The sequence below is a fragment of the Ptychodera flava genome, chromosome 5 (genome assembly GCF_041260155.1).
Source record: "Ptychodera flava strain L36383 chromosome 5, AS_Pfla_20210202, whole genome shotgun sequence".
In the NCBI taxonomy this organism is placed as follows: domain Eukaryota; kingdom Metazoa; phylum Hemichordata; class Enteropneusta; family Ptychoderidae; genus Ptychodera; species Ptychodera flava.
The window spans coordinates 44,057,698-44,077,837 of NC_091932.1; the positions used below are offsets into that span (position 1 = coordinate 44,057,698).

General features: G+C 38.5%; 1 protein-coding gene across 29 annotated transcripts in view; it reads right to left on the bottom strand.

Annotated features, from left to right (window-relative positions):
• The window catches only part of LOC139134060 (neurogenic locus notch homolog protein 1-like), a 93,070-nt gene extending 79,988 nt beyond the window's left edge, over positions 1-13,082 (bottom strand). For 9 of the 29 annotated variants that reach the window (XM_070700957.1, XM_070700956.1, XM_070700952.1 and 6 more), the window contains exons 1-3: positions 12,707-13,079; positions 2,362-2,487; positions 1,210-1,551 (exon numbers count right to left, since the gene is read on the bottom strand). In XM_070700957.1, the coding sequence (XP_070557058.1) occupies positions 1,210-1,551; positions 2,362-2,487; positions 12,707-12,770 (532 nt within the window). In that variant the 5' untranslated portion in view covers positions 12,771-13,079. Of the gene's footprint in view, positions 1-1,209; positions 1,552-2,361; positions 2,488-12,706 lie in introns of all 29 variants that reach the window. The other 20 variants (XM_070700945.1, XM_070700943.1, XM_070700941.1 and 17 more) reach the window with 5 other exon arrangements.
• Between the last annotated feature and the right edge of the window lie 7,058 nt (positions 13,083-20,140).

Consider the following 20,140-nt stretch of genomic DNA (forward strand, 5'->3'; position numbering starts at 1 on the left):
AAAAGAAAATCGTTGGTAATCAATCCCTGGATATATTGTTTACACCAATGTACATTGAATTGTGAAACTTTAACTGGCAGAAACATAACATCTACATGTGAATTCATGTTATGGATTAGTTGATATGTTCAATAAATCTTCTGAAATATTCTCCAAGTTTGTTTCTTATAGTGGCAGCCATTATACTTTGTGACTGCCATGTTTAAATTTCCCCAAAATCAAAAAAGGGGTGATAATTTTTAATTTAAAAAAAACGAAAGAAAAAAATTCGCATAACCAATTCATTTTTTGAATTCACTGAGGACTCGAGAAACATTTTATGTTTTTGGTCTGAAGTGAATGAGTTCAACTGCTCCTCCACTTCTCATAAAGAAGTGTTGAAGATATTTTGAAATAGGTTCTTGCTGGGGTGCTCGGGCAAAATTATCTAACAAGTAAGATATTTATCCACAGTAATAATTGAACAGGACTAATTTGTCGTCCATATAGTTTCGCCAAACGCAATGGTCGCGGACAGAATTGTGAGAAATAATGTCTGAGTAGACGCGTCAAGTTCATATCCATCGCGACAACAAGCTGTATTGGAGGATATTATCAACCCTGCAAAGTTTGTTGACGTCGAAATATCATGTAGGACGATCATGCTAGTGGACACTCATGCACCCTTATTTTGTGTGTGTTTCTGGTGTGTCTAGTCGTAAACCGTTGAGGGGGTTTTACAACAGATTTACCGGCAATGAATCCAAGTCACCCTTTGTGCTAATTACATGTACCAACTCCATGTAAATCGCTGATCTGGTCTCCTTGATTCAAAGGTTAAACGTAAAGGCTTTAGGTGTAGTCTAGTTATGAGAGAGCACAAAATCTCTCGGATGAATACGACCCTCAACGCGTTTCATATTGTGTTATAACAAAAGGAATCGTGTAAATACATGTTTTCAGTTAGAGGGCGGTCGATTGATTGAGTTCCTTCAAAGAGCCCCATGCTTGTTAAGCTTTACGACTCTGCGCAATCAATCGTACCATGATCGTACCTAAAGGTGAAATGTCGCCACTCTCCTAAGCGTTTACGGCTCTGTTCAAAAAAACTTTTATTACAATATGCCAGGCTGTTTCACTTTGGTTCGAACGACCTACATAGCGGGGTCAAAGGTCAATTGTTTACGAAAGCCCAATGATGCATGCATACATTGCATATTGTCCACTTACTTGTTGTATACGTCAGAACCCAACCATTGCCGCTGGTGGCGGTGTTGGTATAGAAGATGAGCCATACTTGGTCAGAATTAATAACTATGGGGTCGGGAATCGTGTTGCCGGTCAACGTATGGAGCGGCGAATTCACGTCAGCGACAGCTCCCTCACCGACGAATAAGTAGTCAGCGAACAATTCCACGTGAAACTCAGTGAAAGTCAATGTTACCGATTCTTTGTTCGGGGTTTTAATGAAATAGTAACAATTATGCCGGTTGCCATAGGGATCGGGATACTGTGGTGAAATCAGTGATCCTCCCGTTGATGAATAGGAATTACCCCCACAGTCCTGTTTCCCTGTTGAAGGAAAATCCGCCGACATTTGCGATTTCAGAAAATTACTTTTCTATACAGATATTTAAACCACCACCAGTGACGTCAGAGTGACGTTTTAAAAATAGCAAGGGGTGACAAAATTTGAAATCACCACCAACTACCGGATATGGAATGAAATACCAATTACTTCGACTGGCAAACATTTTATAATTACTGGGACGGTTAAACCACTTTTGAGATGACATTGACGGAACGTAACTTGACACACGGATAGCTGAAGTGATATGAACCATGCATAGGTGATACGTTTCAGATAGATTGAGAATTCAAGACACAGTGTGCAAGGATTAAGATAAATCGTGTTTGAAAAAAGGATAAAAGATTTTCCATGTAAATTGTCACTTGTAATATAATTTCACGATCTTTCATCTGATTGTAAAATACGGTTTGCCGCTTCAATCCTGCAATAGTGTCGAAGATACCAAGTGATCAATCAGCTAACAAAGCCTATACGTGTGTAATTCGTGGCGAAAGCAGCGAATATCATGCTGTTGTTTATTTTCGTTGTCTGTACATTTTTCATTCATCAAAAGAAAAGTCGAAATCAATTACCGCTCTTCAATGTAACGTAAGGTTCAATGTCACGAACACTGTGATCTACACTGAAGTCGACACCTTATTAAAGTATTCAACCGGTCCGAAGAAAAAGATGAAACTAAGGTGATTAATAATCAATTAAAAAGGGACGACGTAAATGGGTACGCTATGATGACGCATGCGCATGCATCCATCACCTGCATGCAGATATCCCTCCAAGAATAACTATCTCACCTAGAATAGGTAATTCACAATCTTGTCCCATATAAATGTCGGGACATTGACAAATATAACCGGCACCTACTGTCGACGTTACACAAACACCGTCATTTTCACACGGGTTAACGCTACAGGCGCCATCTGTGTTAATAAAGGAAAGACTGGAAAGTTAGTGAGAGCAGATACTCTGCTGTAAAGAGGAAAGACAAGTGATAAATTAGATACGTCATGTTTACATCGTTCAAAAACAATGTCGATAATGCTACTTCATTGATAAGAAACAAATTCATGTCGATGGTACGACTTCGACAAAGAATTTTGACTGAAATTTTTGAATGAAATTTCATCACCTAGGTGGTGAGATTGTCGAGTCTGGTAACTTGACTTTAAGACGGTAGCTGGATAAACCCCTAAACAAACTGAAATTATAAAGTTTTTAGGATATTCTGGTCAAAGAAAGAAATTTTAGGTCAAGGATAATTTTAAGTATGGAAGAAGTAACGGTTATAGTAGTAAATTCCAATAGAGTTTTGTATTCACAATTTGATGTCGAGGATAAAACCTTTCCCTTATGCATATGTGTACTGAAAAATTTTAAACTGTTTACCCACAATGCCTTGCAATATCCTCTTACATGATCCCTTGTATAAAACTGAATACTATTTAAAGTAATAAGAGAACTCTAACAGCCTGTGAGAACCAAAGATGGAAAATTGTTGTATGAAATCAAGCTTACAAGTAAACTTTGAAACGACACTTTCAAAGCAGGGACTTAAACGAGTCAAAGTTCTTGGCACAGTGCCAAGTTATTCAAGTTCCAATCGACGTTGCGAAATACAGGTCTATAACGTGAAGTATTTGATATTCGTACCCAGTAGTGTTCGGCTATCTTTTAAATGATAGTTCTGGGACCCTCACCCCTCCCTCTCTCCCCTCCAGGATATATACCCAGATGATACTTTCGCTGACCCAAATCCTTGTCCCAAGCCCTAACTGATGTATGGGAGATGTTCAGGGATTAATTCACATTCCTGATACCGTGAAATGATATTGAATCGCCATGATCACAGTATGGTAAAAACATCCATGTTTGCGAAGAGATCCAAGATTATATCGCCACTCTGTATCTGAGTAGAGGGCTCCTAGTAAAGAGGCGCCGGCTGTCTCCCTTTCAAAATTCTACAAAAAGCAATTGTTTATCAGAAATATTCAAATTCAGATAAAGCACGTAATAGTAAGTTTATTGCTTGATGTAACTGAACTAGAGTTGGTACGCTTTAGATTCAATGTTATATGTTAGATTTGTATGTCATGAACATTAGAATAATGAATCCGTGTTTAGATGTACACCTACATCCAAGGACGAAATGGATAGCTGTCCATTTACGGTAATCATAAAAACTTTAGTTTTCAATTTTTGCTGGTACTCAGTCTAAATGAACAGTCATTATAGTAATATTATGCGAAAAACAAATATTCTTAGCCGAATATTATCATTCATAATAATATTCTAATTTAGCCAATGAAAATATTTACTGGGTATATTTTAATAATGGCTAATTAATAATATTTAGAGAAATATTGACAATATGTCACATGTAATATTATACTATTTCAAACTAGTATTTCTGAGGTAAAGAGTTCATGTTTATCTGCTTATTGAATAAGATGAAAGGTTCAGTCGTGTATGGATACGCCGCTAACTCTGACCATAACCAATGGATGGAAGAGCACCATGGATACGCCGCTAACTCTGACCATAACCAATGGATGGAAGAGCACCTGTACGTGCTTGGTATGATTCTCCCACAATGCCGTGATTTTATATTCCTTTGGGAAACTACCAAAGATTAACGAACTCCATACTGGCGAGTTCCATTCTGGCGATACGCCTAATAAAGTTTGTTGTCCCGGAGTCATCCTCTGTTTTTCACGTCCAAGTGTGAATCTCATTGTATTATTTGAACTTGACTTCCTTGGTTCACAGAACTGTTTGATTAACTGCAGATGTTTCGTCACTAGTCACTGTTTCGATGATTAATTGCTTCCTGTTGAAGGACGATTTAAGCAATTCAAGATTGTAAGGTACGTAATTTGCAGTATTACTTGACTTCAACACAAATGGTATATATATTTATTGGCATGGTGGGTAATCTCACAATCCTGGAAACACCCATGCATTAATTTCTCATTATTGCACATTCTTCTTGAATGCAAAAAGTGGGGGAGATCAGAAGAGTTGTAAAAAAGTACGACAGACAGACAAACGAAGCAAAACAAAAAACCTAATAATGCAACGCCTGTACTTAAGTTAAATGACAGCTGGGTGGCGTAGTAACCTAGATGATATCAGCGATAGCATTTGCGTCCCTTTGGTAAAGCATTCGAAAAGCCTTTATAAAAAACCGACAGCTTTCATATTGTATCTCTCATACCACTTCATATTAAATTTAGCCAATAGAAATGTTGAACAAAAAATTAAATTCCCGAATGGAAGGGGCAAACGCATTTGTGATTTGATAAACTCATAATAATATCATCACCTACACTGCTGTGTGTATTCTCATTTTGAAAGGAAAGTTTGTTCACTTTGACATACAATTAAATATCATATTGCAATCTGATCTATAAATAATGGCGCGTTGCATTATCATAAATATTGACGCGTTGTCTTGTTAAAAATATAATTTTTCTGTAATTTTCAACGGCGGATCGGGGATTGTGACCATATGGGAGGAGAAGTGATGTTTCATGAAAGTGAGAACAATTGACCAAGAATAACACAGGGAACAGGGGAACGCCCTGGAAAACTGTAGTGTAATTTTTGTTTATCAATAAGCTATTTGTATCATGTACACATAGAAATGTACCATTTTGCTATTTCTAACAAAGTGCAATTAACGCATTTTAAGAGATTTTAATAGTAATACCAGAATTGTGTTTAAATTCTAGTTCTGTGTCGTTTGTATATGTGTTTACAATACATACTCCATTCTTTATCGAGTACAATGCAGCAGTCACATTCAGTCTCCATATTCACAGGTCTGGCTTGTTGACCGGAAATTTGCATAACAACAATGGGAAGGGCCGGTGAACAATACCTGCTGCTAACGTGTACTGGTACGGCCTTCGACGCCGTGCACTCTATGATTTATTCACTGACATTCGTAGCAGCTCGAGGTGAGCCGTGTGACACCGTCAGAAGACCAGCAGATGTTATTTAAATATATCTTGCCAAAATGTATTTTTAGTTTGTATAATGCCTATATTTATTTTTAAGGAAACATGCTGTTTGTTACATAGACTATAGGTTATTAGTCAATTCAGACCTCATATCGGAGGAAAACCGTACAATAATGTTAACTTTGATGATTTTAAGAAAGTTGGAACACAAATTCCCGACGCACATTCTTAATTTGAATCTATGGTCGTAAAATGTGCAGTGTGCACGATATCGCGTTCTCATACACAAATGAGGTTTTGACCTAAATTGTTGGCATGTAAGAAATATTCGAAATTTATTAATACCTTTTGACAGTGTGAATCTAAGCAACAACAGTACAAAATATTGCTTGCGAATATAAATATAATGATATGAAGATTTTTATGTGTTTCAAATAAAGTGAGAACGCTAGAAGTAATGACTGCATTTCAATATCTTAGGACTGTAAATTAATTTCATAAACTGTCGCTTCAGAATGTAGATAAGAAAGAAAATCAGTCAAATTTGGTCATTGTGTTTACCGCTTTTAGTTCAAAGTTGTTGACTGGCTTTTGAACATTTAATATTGTAGCACAATATGTTCAGCGTAGAGGTTATCTTTGAGCCATGCATATAAATACTGGTTCTGTCGGGTCACGGGGACCTAAATGAAGAGTAGAACTTCTATCATTTGATTTCGTGATAAATAACTCACCCTTATACAGTCCACGAACAGGGTCGCAGCCTGCCAGTGTTGCCGCTTTGAACTCAAAAACAAAACAACTAGGGATTTGATCGTTTGTTAGCGCCCCTGACCTTCAATGATTATGAAGGTTCGTGCGTATTTATTCTGTAGCAGAATTTTTATTCGAAACTACTGAGTTTTAACAAGATTTTGCCTCAGACGTTACGATGGGAACATTAAGTACGTTGATTACCTGCCACAATCACTGTTATGTTGTAAATTTATAGGTTAAGATGTTTCAAAGTATCTCCTCGTGAATTTGAGTAAAAAACAGTTTGTCTCTGTGAATTAATACAGAAACAGTGTGCTGCACCAGTGTGGAAGGATTGTGGATGGACCTAGCACTCCCATAATCCTATAGCACCGAGAGTATTAACAACTTTAGCACGTTTAGCTCAACAATACAGGAAATTCCATAAAACCATCCGTTTACAGTTGCTTATCAGGTGATTGAATATTTGATCTCAAAATGCGTGTTATTTTGGAAGTACTTTCGTACTGTTTGTTTAATCGCATTAGTTTTACATGGCTGAGCACCGCACAGGGCGAAAATATGCTGTGGTGAGTTTACGATTCCATGTTGCCTGGCAACTGCCCGTTTCATGAACCTTAGATTCCAGTATGAATAGTGCCAAAGGTCACATGTCGTGTCAGATGTCACTTGAAGTACCTAGAACGTCTTTAAGTCACATTCACTCGACGTCATGAAAGAAGATCGAAAGTGCAAGCTTTTTCTGATTATTTTAAGGTCTGCAAAATTGAGAACTTCAGAGTCTAAAATATTCGACATTTATTCTCGCTCTAAACATTGTATTGATCATTATCTGTATGTTAAAAGACAATCATGGGCTTCTCGGTTTTTTATGGTTTTTTTGGTTTTTTTTTTCAGAGTCCTCGATTATGAAAGACAGAACAATCGTTATTGTCTTTTGGTTACATTAATGTGAGGTGTACTTACAACTCGTCTTTTGTAGATTCAGAAGGTTTCCCTGCCTTACAAAACTGCCATGCGTTAACGAGAGATGGACTGTTTGAGAAGGAAGTCAGTTGTGTGACCATGGACGGAAACTTAATGGAAACGGGTTAAAAGAAAGCTGAATATGGCTTAAAGTTTTTTCACTGATGGGAGGTTTTATGACGTGCGTCAACGATTTAATGCGTCTGTTTCGATGTAAGTTGAATTATTTTTGCAAACGGAAGACTCTTTCGAAGCATACAATGGATGGCAAACTATCGTATTGGTAGCGTGACTGATGTTGAGTTTGTCGACCTTTAACTATTCACTCTCGATGACAGCATTTTTTGCAAAGTATGGTCGTGCAAATAACTCACTGTCTTTCACCACCTGGGAACAAACTGATGCTATGAATGTCAAATATAACCTACAGAGGTCGTCTGTAAGCATATTACCTGTCAATATGATTGATTTCATGTGTGCAGTGCCTGTTCTTCTTAATATGGCAGCCTTTACGCAGACACCTCAGAGATGGTGTTACAATTTATACCCAGCACCCCTCTGGAGGATACTCTGACACAATTTCAGATGGACAATTTCTGAATTAAAGACTGCAAATTTCAAATGGGAAATTTGGAAGGCGCAGGTTGTTTATTAGTTTTATCCCCAAAACAAATTGATAGACTTGATAGAACTTACAACAGTAAAACAGAAGAGTGAAGCCATGTATGTATAAGAGGTTAAGGGAACAAGAACTACTGTAAAATTCAGGAATTGAGGAATGTGTGTTATTGAAGTTTGCTACTGATCCATCGAAAATAAAATATAACTTATTAATGTATAGGGAAACTTTCGTTTCGAATACGTGGTAAAATAACAACGTTGACACTGATGGGTAATTGCCGGGAAAGTAACTCGCAAAAATGTATCATGTACGGAGATGCACAGATGTAAATTGAACTGCCGTATGGTACGACATGGAATGATAAATGGATTTGGTTGATAATTAATCATCTAATAGCCAATAAAAATATACATGAATACTGATGAATAATTCAACGCTAGGGTAAGTGAAACCAAGATGAGAATATCTCTACGACATTAAGTCAAATTATGTAATCATGTCGTGCAATATTCAAAGTCATCTTATTTAAACAATCGTACGGATATCTTTTGACCTTCATTGGTCCAAACGATCGTGGATGATTTCAATCTAGGAAGTCGACAATACGAAATATTCGTTTTTCTTAATTTTTTCAGTGTAGATTTACTTTGCTTTCTAATATTGACCTAAACAGACACATTTTACAATGCGTTGTTTCGCATCACCCTGTCTCTATAAAAAGATGATTTCAAATTAATGATAGCCCAGGAACATCTGTGACATTGTTGTTATGCATATTAGGGATGATCTCTAGTCTTTGAATGGCACCATTTAACTAAAAAATGACTCTACACAGTAACCCATGTTTTTCTGGGGTCAATATTGATTCGCTTCTGTACCATGAAAATATGGTAAAACAGTGAAATGAGCGAATTGAGTACATTATCTATGTGTACATTATCTATGTGTACATTATCTATGTGTACATTATCTATGTGTACCAGGAACTCTTCACACGGTGGCAAATATTTGACTTCAAGGTTGTTTTCTAATTTAATTTACCCTAAAATATTTCCCTGTATAAACCTTTTCTACTATTCGAACATTTCCACTGATGCGATCTCTTCAAATAACGGTTTTTATTGTGAAGGGCTTTAATCCAAGTAACGTTGACTCAGAAATAATTTGTGCAGAATATAAAAAAAGAAGCATCGTCATAAAAAGGTCAACCCAGTGCAATGATAAGACTGCTGGTGTGCGATTCCCATGTTATCACAGTGCAATGATAAGACTGCTGGTGTGCGATTCCCATGTTACCACAGTGCAATGATAAGACTGCTGGTGTGCGATTCCCATGTTATCACAGTGCAATGATAAGACTGCTGGTTTGCGATTCCCATGTTATCACAGTGCAATGATAAGACTGCTGGTTTGCGATTCCCATGTTATCACAGTGCAATGATAAGACTGCTGGTTTGCGATTCCCATGTTATCACAGTGCAATGATAAGACTGCTGGTGTGCGATTCCCATGTTATCACAGTGCAATGATAAGACTGCTGGTGTGCGATTCCCATGTCAACCCAGTGCAATGATAAGACTGCTGGTTTGCGATTCCCATGTTATCACAGTGCAATGATAAGACTGCTGGTTTGCGATTCCCATGTTATCACAGTGCAATGATAAGACTGCTGGTTTGCGATTCCCATGTTACCACAGTGCAATGATAAGACTGCTGGTGTGCGATTCCCATGTTATCACAGTGCAATGATAAGACTGCTGGTTTGCGATTCCCATGTTACCACAGTGCAATGATAAGACTGCTGGTGTGCGATTCCCATGTTACCACAGTGCAATGATAAGACTGCTGGTTTGCGATTCCCATGTTATCACAGTGCAATGATAAGACTGCTGGTTTGCGATTCCCATGTTATCACAGTGCAATGATAAGACTGCTGGTTTGCGATTCCCATGTTATCACAGTGCAATGATAAGACTGCTGGTTTGCGATTCCCATGTTATCACAGTGCAATGATAAGACTGCTGGTTTGCGATTCCCATGTTATCACAGTGCAATGATAAGACTGCTGGTTTGCGATTCCCATGTTATCACAGTGCAATGATAAGACTGCTGGTTTGCGATTCCCATGTTATCACAGTGCAATGATAAGACTGCTGGTTTGCGATTCCCATGTTATCACAGTGCAATGATAAGACTGCTGGTTTGCGATTCCCATGTTATCACAGTGCAATGATAAGACTGCTGGTTTGCGATTCCCATGTTATCACAGTGCAATGATAAGACTGCTGGTTTGCGATTCCCATGTTATCACAGTGCAATGATAAGACTGCTGGTTTGCGATTCCCATGTTATCACAGTGCAATGATAAGACTGCTGGTTTGCGATTCCCATGTTATCACAGTGCAATGATAAGACTGCTGGTTTGCGATTCCCATGTTATCACAGTGCAATGATAAGACTGCTGGTTTGCGATTCCCATGTTATCACAGTGCAATGATAAGACTGCTGGTGTGCGATTCCCATGTTACCACAGTGCAATGATAAGACTGCTGGTTTGCGATTCCCATGTTATCACAGTGCAATGATAAGACTGCTGGTTGCGATTCCCATGTTATCACAGTGCAATGATAAGACTGCTGGTGTGCGATTCCCATGTTACACAGTGCAATGATAAGACTGCTGGTTTGCGATTCCCATGTTATCACAGTGCAATGATAAGACTGCTGGTTTGCGATTCCCATGTTATCACAGTGCAATGATAAGACTGCTGGTTTGCGATTCCCATGTTATCACAGTGCAATGATAAGACTGCTGGTTTGCGATTCCCATGTTATCACAGTGCAATGATAAGACTGCTGGTGTGCGATTCCCATGTTATCACAGTGCAATGATAAGACTGCTGGTTTGCGATTCCCATGTTATCACAGTGCAATGATAAGACTGCTGGTTTGCGATTCCCATGTTATCACAGTGCAATGATAAGACTGCTGGTTTGCGATTCCCATGTTATCACAGTGCAATGATAAGACTGCTGGTTTGCGATTCCCATGTTTTCACTGGGGCGACATTAAGGTAACGGTAAACACGCACGGTACAATGTGAATGTTTGAAGTCTGCTGCCGATCAAACATTTTTTTTTTCAATTTCGCATACATGATGACGCAGTTTTTAATTCCTTTAGTTTTGCAATAGTCTTTATCAATTTTATCGTTCAGGATAAATTATTTATGATTTATAAAATAATTGCCTAGATATAGCCATGAAGCTGTTTGGAACGTTTTGATTAGCCTCCTAACCTTCACTTGTATGTTTTGGAATTGCGTAAAAATGTTATGCAAGTTGTGACTGTCATAGAGATTGTAAATTTGAAGAAATTTAAAAAGTTTATACTTCACAAGTGAATGAGACAAAATTCAGTTGCACTCTTTGACGAAGGTGACTCGTGCATTTCTTGGTGTAACATTTTACTTGATTGGCTTACATCGTAATAAATTTGATTATTTTGTATATTAGAGTTAGTTCTTTATTTCATACAAAGCTCAAATACTGTGGTTTATTTCGCGCATATCAAATTGATATACTTGTGTATCCGTGGGAATTGTCCGTACAAAAGACTAATTATTAGAGACCATATTTATCATCCAACTGTTCTTGAATATAATTATTAATGCCATTTTTGAATAGTTTCATGAAATTTGACGGTATCAGGTTTCATCATGAGAGAGAACTACGCTGATGCTGTTGCCACGTGGATGAGCTAGATATTCTCCTGGTATCTACAAGTGGTTATTTTACAACATTCACAATTATGGAACGCGCGCGCTTGTACATAATAATAGATCGTGTAAAATTGGAAACCCTCGCAGATTTTACAACACATCAATAAGATGCAACTCATCAAATTATTTACATTTCTGAAGATTCCTCGTACAGTGAAATGATTTGTACACTTTCACACCAAGACACCAGTTTTGACTTATTAACTGTTTCAAAATACGGAACGGCATCTATTTTGGGGGTTTTGTTGCAGCATTTATTACCGAACACAGCATTGTCCAAAACGGGTAGGCATTTATTACCGAACACAGCACTGTTCAAAACGGGTAGGCATTTATTACCGAACACAGCACTGTTCAAAACGGGTAGGCATTTATTACCGAACACAGCACTGTTCAAAACGGGGGGAGGGGGGGGGGATACAAAGTTGACCTTTCCTGGACCACACTGTGTTTATTCATTTTATGTGTAGCATGCTAATAAGGCGCACCAATACGACACGAGTCTATTAAAATGGACAATAATAACTATATTGCATATTTGATATCAAATCACACCAACAATGCAATATCCTGTCGAGGAAATTGCTTTCCTTCCCTGAGTCGCTTTATTTTCTCAGCGCTGAGACGTTTACACGAGGGACACTTAAATATTTAGGATCTGTCCCTTTAACTGATCGATACCTGGGGGAAAATGGCGGTAGACCGAACCCCTAGCTTGGCTCTGCTGCAGATAGGTGGAGTGACTATCGATTTCAACATGGCTGACAGTAACCTGTTGACGCCACTACAAGCAACAAGTGAAATAAAATTGTAGAAACAATATCCTAGCGTAATTACGCTCTGATAGAGCTCCAATGAAAGACGTTGACAACGTGAGTACGCGCATGCGGCCGGCTTTGTTTCACAATTTAACACATACACTCACGTAACACAGATGGTCCAGATACGTAATAAGGTTGCTATTGTGCAATTTCGGCGCTGTTAACCTTGAGGCAGACATTCCGCACATTTCGTAAATGAGAGAAACGCTAGACTCTGGGACGATTGTACTTACCTGTCTGTGACTTAACTGCCGCTATGGTCGCGAGGAACAACGTAAATGTAAACAGTGTAGCCATACTACAGTTCGCTTGTCACTCTGTCGTTACTACCTAAAACACTGGTCCACCATTAGTGTTTTTATCTGTCCAAACTGAAAGCGACAGTGGCCTGCATAAATCCACGCACAAACAAGTTTCCTTCCTTTCCACAAACCAGTACAAAATTTGTCGTATTTCCTTCGTTATGGTACTCCTGCAGAGACGTGGAGAAGTCCCTCTACATTGTAGTAGACGCCGCTTGTGGCCGAATTTTTCAAACGGTCATATAACCTCTACACAACAATGCACTGTTGATATTCAAACGAGATGCGGTCCTCATCGCCCAGGTGAATAGAGCTCGACTGGAACTCATGAATAATGCATGAACGTCACGCCCAAGCTGACACCGACCGGTGAAAGTGGAAACACCACTCTTACGTTTTTATCCCGCAGAGAAAACCAAACAAAGGCAACAGTCTTTTTATATACTGAGTATTCCCGGGCGGCTTAAAATCGTCATCACAGTATACATGTTCTATGTAAAAAGCATCATTTGGTTTTGTACTAACGAATAAAAAACAATGAGAACCGGAAACAAACAAAATACGTTATTTGTTGATATATTTTGTTGTCATCACTCTTCATTGACACTGGCCTTTATCGTCGATCCTCCTTTACAGTCCGTCGTCATGGTGACCAATTAGTTGGAAGAAGCTTTCGTCACTTTGCAGACGACAATATGCGATTGTCGAGTTCGATTCCCAATGGTACTGACCCAGGCCTGGCTGTCCACTGTGAAGGATATCATTATATTTACCCACGCAGTGGATTTCATGCAAATTCCAACCGACTTAAATTAGAAACCGTTGGTTACAATTCGATGATATATAGCCAGAACAGAATTATACTTGTCTAAGGTTTTTGCTTGTGGATGTCTGCTTTCCACCCTTCAGTCGCTTAATATGACATAAAACAATTACGCATAATATTAGTAATTTCTGATATAGAGACGTCTGAATAGTATTAACAACTTTAAATATCTGAATGATAACTAATGACGTAATTGCCATGTCATCACGAAAATTTCTCAACTTTTTTTCAATGATCTATGATTTATCTTTTTTATGATAAAGCATGTAGCGTATTGCAGTGGTTTCGAGTAACCCTTTCATGTCTGCTTTCAATTTGGTCAACAAATTAACAAAAGACAAAAGCTATGATAAATGTATACCGGATAAGAGATCTTGTGCACTGTTTCTTCTGAATTCAGGTCCGGACTCGAATTCACTTGACAACAATAGCGATGCACATCATATACTGACAAATTAAAATCAACTACCCGGTATTCAGAATACAGTAGGGTATATGATTAACGGAACGTACATACTACTACAGGTATGTGCTGTTACACAGTAGCTTTAAAATGATTTTAATGATGTTTTTGTCGTCATTGACAATAATACTGGTTGTGATGTCAGTGACTGTTACAGAATAATTCTACCGATTTGCCGATGACATCTCAGAAGTGACGTTAGTTGTCAGGATTTGATAGTTGTGACGATGTTGTTGACTATTGGTTGTATGTGGCGATGTTGTTGACTACGTGATTGGTGGTTGTATGTGGCGATGGTGTTGCTAATGGCAGGGAAGGGCTTGTTGTTGTATTTATCAGCCGTAGGGAGTGGTAATGGCTGTGACGTAGGGAGTGGTAATGGCTGTGACGTAGGGCAGTGGTTGCAATGGAAAGCAATGTGGTCACGATGATAGGGCCTGTGTATCAGCAATGATGAAGCTACTAGTATGAAATTGTCATCGTAAAATCCATATTCTTCAGCAATATTCCTTCGGCTTTATCTCAAATAAGTGAACCCATTTCCCTCAGTCAAACAAGATTTTCCTGCTTGAATTGTTTTTGAATTTCAGAGCAATGCGTAGAATTTTACTGGTACATAGATTGGATACGTACATTGCGCATTTCTGATCGTCAGCTGCAGTCACGAGTCACACAATGCGTCTCTCCCTTTGTACATATGCATTGGTGATACCCAGTAACAACGTGTGCCAGGGTTATTACCCTTGGGTTAGGTAGTCGGCATTTGAATGACCTCATTTAACTGATTGCAGTTAATACATCTACATGTAGCTGTATTTGAAAGACGGAATGTGTGTGTGTGTGTGTGTGTGTGAGAGAGAGAGAGAGAGAGAGAGAGAGAGAGAGAGAGAGAGAGAGAGGGGGCAAAGTGTAATGAATGATCAAGCATTATTACATTGATAAAAAAGTAGAAAGTTTATCAAGTTAATGTAAAAGGGAATGTAAAGTCAATTGCTACAGCGAAGTGTTTGGAATTTGAATAAACGATCACGCTAACAACAGCCGAACACAAACATTTTTTATAATTGTAGTTTGGGCGTTGGCTGTGACTCAGTACCGTAACTCAGATCGTACAAACCAGTTCACTGACAATTTTGCCACGCCCGTTGCATCATATTTGCTTATTTTAATACAATTCTGAATTTTCCTGTTACTTAACATACACGTTGTATCACTTTAAAATTAACGAGGATATTACCAAGGTTTACTTTCATATTATGCTGTTTTGTAGTGGGTCATGGCGACCCAGTTTTCACCGTATTTTACTAGTATACCAGTTACAATATAAATGTACACAAACAACCTAACATCACGATCTTGTGGCACGACTAAATCTTTTTACATAGCAAGGTTTTAAATCTGCATGACTGGACAGCGATATACCGTTTATTGTATCTATAAAATGAAGTCACAAGTGAAATAGCAATTCCGTCAAATAATATATCCGGAGGATGAATCGCGATGTTACTGTTTTGAAAATTCCGCATGAAGGTCGATCAGAAAGTGGGAAAATTTGGAGCAAAGGTACTATCCGAAAAATCAAACTCTGGAATGAATTTGTATATTGGCATCCCCGACCAACCCTCCCCATCATTATCTGACGGTGTGACTCTATTGATGAATAATGTAAGTATGCTTACACCTCATGGTGCCCCAAACATTCCTTTCGCAAGTTACTTGTTTGATATATTCTAACATTTTCTCCAGCGATAGGTCTATAATTACGTGGCACAGAAAAGGCCGGGGGATTTCGAACAAAAATATTTTTGGGCTTGGATAGCCAAACCCTATAGTGTCCTTTAGGTTTCAGTAAAACAGAGAAACGGGAGTTTTAGTAAAACTAAAATGGGGCATATTAATTGAGACGTCAATATTCGTTCCAAAATTGTGAAATTTTAGGTGCTGGTAAATGCCTCAAACTTAAAACAGGCTGAAGAAAAGAATCAAGGAATGTTTAAAATTATCAGTTCTTTGATTGAACTTAATGCAAGGTGAAAATTTTAATTTCATTGGTGTTCAAGTTCTGCATGGTGGCTTTTATTATTCCTTCTCTACCCAACAATGTTTATTTTTTTTCTGAGCAAAGCGCCCTCAAGACAATACCCTTCGCTTGTGGCGCTCTTTGAACCGTTTATGTAAGTGAAACTTAACATTGTGCTGCGACCTTCGTTGTTTTAACGTGTGTCCGAGTTGTCAGGAGATTGAGTGATTGTTCACCTTAAGTTGATATGCCTGGGGGAAATCGTTAAAGTATTGTATCAACTTTCCTAAAGGAAACGTTAAAGTACTGTCAAGGTCAAGGTCAAGGGACACCATGCAAAGTTGTGGATAAAAGAAACTAATCAGATAACATCTTCAATGATATTTCAAATTCTAATGGCCGCTATATCTGATAAAAACTAAAAGATAGAAATCAACTTCCGTTTTTAACCAGAAAAACGCAAGTACATATTATATTTACTCCTCGGGCTGACAGACTAGTATTGTGCAAATATCTTGACCGAATATCTCTTCTTTGGGAACTCAGTCTTCAAATCTAAGATCTTTCTTTGAGCAATCTAATTGTTATAATATTAGCCCGCATGATGCCACAACAGATTACTAGAGCGTCAACAGGATGAGTATCTAAAGTAGTTGCCAAGAGCTGCTAGTCATCAGACGCTTCTTCGATGTCTTCTGACAATGACCGGGTCAAAGGTCACCCATGCCAAGATATTCCTGCGCAGATACCTTATTTCAAAAATCATGTTAATGTGAAAAGATCGATTAATTGCGATGTGGATCCACAGTCCCTCCACGTGTGTGAATGGACTGGTGTGCATCCAATAACAGTGAGTTCTAAGTATTACTGAATATTTGCAACTGTTAGGTGAGGTTGTAATCCAGTGCTTTAAGGTGTGAATGGTGAAGCGATTCACTGAAGCCTCACAAAGCCACGAAATATGCAATGGCTGCAATAAATTAAAGGATTCAAGTGGTGACAGCTATTTCTCTTAATTTGTGTGCTAAATTCGATATCTTCACTTTATTACATTAGGCGCTTTGTTTCTTTGTTGCCGTCCGCGTGCTGATGGGTTTTCAGAGAAAATTAAGAAAACAAACACAATGTTACACTATTACAAATAAAAATATTATTTTTCGTAAAGAAACCAACTTAAAATTGAGTTTATGTTAATACATTTGTGTTTTTGACTGTGTTTGTTTTTTCCCTGGCTGGCTGGTAAATTTTTCAAAAATCCAGGACGGCAAACAAAGAATTTCCTACTTTACTACTTATCTCCATGATGGTTCTCTGCTGAGTTCCCACAGGCATGTAAAAGTCCTGGGGGGGGGGGAATGGTGACGCACGGGCCAATTGCGGGCAGTGCGTTCGTTGAAAACTTACTTATGCCCCAAATTTAGCATTTTGAACTGATATCGATCATTTCCCTTTCATGTCGCATCGTTCGCGGGATTCGCGACCGGTAGCACTCGTCTCGACATCGTAAGCTATAACACAGGTCAGTATGTATATACAGAGTACTGTGCATGTCAACTCAAAATGACTTAAAGCCCCAGTGCTGCTAATTTTTGATGATAATTTCACCATTTTTATTTTGAATGTGAACCATAATTCCTTGTTTTTCTCCCCAAAGAATGTTAATATACACAGTATCCAGCTTGTCAACTCAGCCCCTATGGTTGTAAAGTGCATCGTAAGTTGTTGAAAACTGACTTCTGGTCCGGACTAGAATTCAAATGAAAACAATATTCATGCATTTTACACATATAGACGCTAAGTTGACAAGCTAAATAGTGGGTGTTTCAACATTCTTGGGAAGTAGAATAAGAAGTTGCCATTGATTTATAAAATAAAATAATGAAAAAAAACATCGAAAGTTAGCAGCACTGGGGCTTTAATGTCTTCATTTAAAAATACGGGGGGTGAAATCCATAGATGTGATTGCATGGTTATTATTTGTGTGCAATAACTAACCAGGCATTCCAAATTTTGCATAAAAAATAAGATCACGACAGCCGGCCTTGATGATAATTGGCCTTGACAATAATTAGACCCCCACTCCCGCATTAGTCTCGTTCAATTGCTCAGTTATGATGCGAATTTTACAATAGAATTTTATTTTTTATCATTGTTTAGAGTTATATTTCAAAGATTAGATTAAACATACTTTTTCAGGTTTCAATCATTTGAAAACTTGTCAGTTCTTCAAAATCTATTGATTCACTTCTTTCCTTATTGGTTGAACGAGCTTGAATACTTGGACAATGAAACGCATTCGGAAGAAAAGAAGTAGTTTCAGCCACGGAGTCCCAAAAGACAACCCTTTACATGGCCTCCACAGACTACGAAAGAGAACCACAGTGAATATGTCTCTCTGTCTGTCCATGGATGTAAAAATAAATTGGTCAGTCCCGTCTGCAAATATATTTTTAAATGAAAAACCTTTAAATCTTTTTAGTATATTTATTGCTTTCGATACAAAGGACACTGCTGCAGTCTGCCATGGTTGAAAGCTCGGCAGGCTATTGAACGCGCTGGCCACTGCAATAATCAAAATAATAGCGTGTCGCGCAATTAATTCATTTTAATTTTACAGTAGATATTGGTCAATTATTAATGAAACGACATGACAAAATTTTCAGTTTGTAAAAATAGCTGAATAGCTAATAAAGAAACGCCAACGTGCCATGCCGGATTGTGTTAACCAACATGCACGAGTGGCCACTTTGCTCTCTGCAGACTATAGAACCATTGAGGTAAAATGATACTCCATGTTCGACGAAAATTAATGCTGTACGATTTTGACTTCAGATTGTTATTCCATAAGCACTTACTGTTTGTCAACATGCCTGCAAGGACAATAAATGTGTGAAGGGATCATACAATCAGCCGTTTTTTGATCAGATACTGACTGAAGGTGTCAATCGGCCAAAATCTAACGACCCTTTCATAGCCACCATTACCTACAAAACATGGAGCTACCATACTACAAAAGGGTTATGGTAAACCATAGACCCTCGAGAAAAACTTCTTGGGTGCGACCATAGACCCTTCTCGAGGGTCTATAGTGCGCGCATTGTCGCAACGGCAGTGCGGAGGGTCTGTGCTAGACTTGGTTCAAGTCGGTGAATTAAAAAAAAATAAAATCATTTATAATAGTTTCTCTTGTGTCTCTCCTATTTCGTACAAACCTATCCGGAATTTGGCAGCTCACGCCAGGTTTTCCCAGCGATTGAATGCGTCACGTTTGAGTCTACGCAGTAGTGAGTTAGTGAAACTCAGCTGTATAGCGTTCACTCCACTCATGGCGTTCACCCTACTCATCGCGTCCACTCACGCGCGCGTTTCACATGAAAGCAGAATACAAATCATTGCGTTCACTCCACTCAAACATTCACAAATCACAGACTTGAACCAAGTCTAGGTCTGTGCCTATTAAGACAAGGATAGGTGTCAATCACGTCTATGGCACGCGACCGGGACTATCATTCATTCGTCAGGTCTTGTCATCTTCACAAACATTGCGGTCTTTTGTCCACCTTGATACGTAGTTTATCTAGTACTCATAGGATGAAAATTAAGACGGTAATCAGCACACTAGTACACGGTCTGTATCCAGACAAATGGCAGATCGTCTATGTAGCCGACACGAACACGAACAAACAGTCTGTGGTATTTGCCATCTCATGACCGCAGTGCAAGTTTTGCAGTCGTTCTTAACATGGAGCATGGATGATTTTTGTACATCCATGCCGGGATCCATGCATGGAGGTAGAAAGAAAGACAGTCGTGTTTTTATGATGAGAATAGCATTACTTGTTGCTCACATGGCTGAGAAACATAGACCCTAGTTTTCTCTAGTCTATGAATCAGACAACGGGGTTGACTCGGCGATGAGCACTATCTTGCAAAGTTTGATTCTTAAATAGGATCAGCAGCTGTCTACAGAGGGCGTGTGTCATTGAAAGTGAAAACAAACAAGCCGACAAACAAACATTTCTATCTCAGAATCATTTTCAAGGACGATTCATGAAA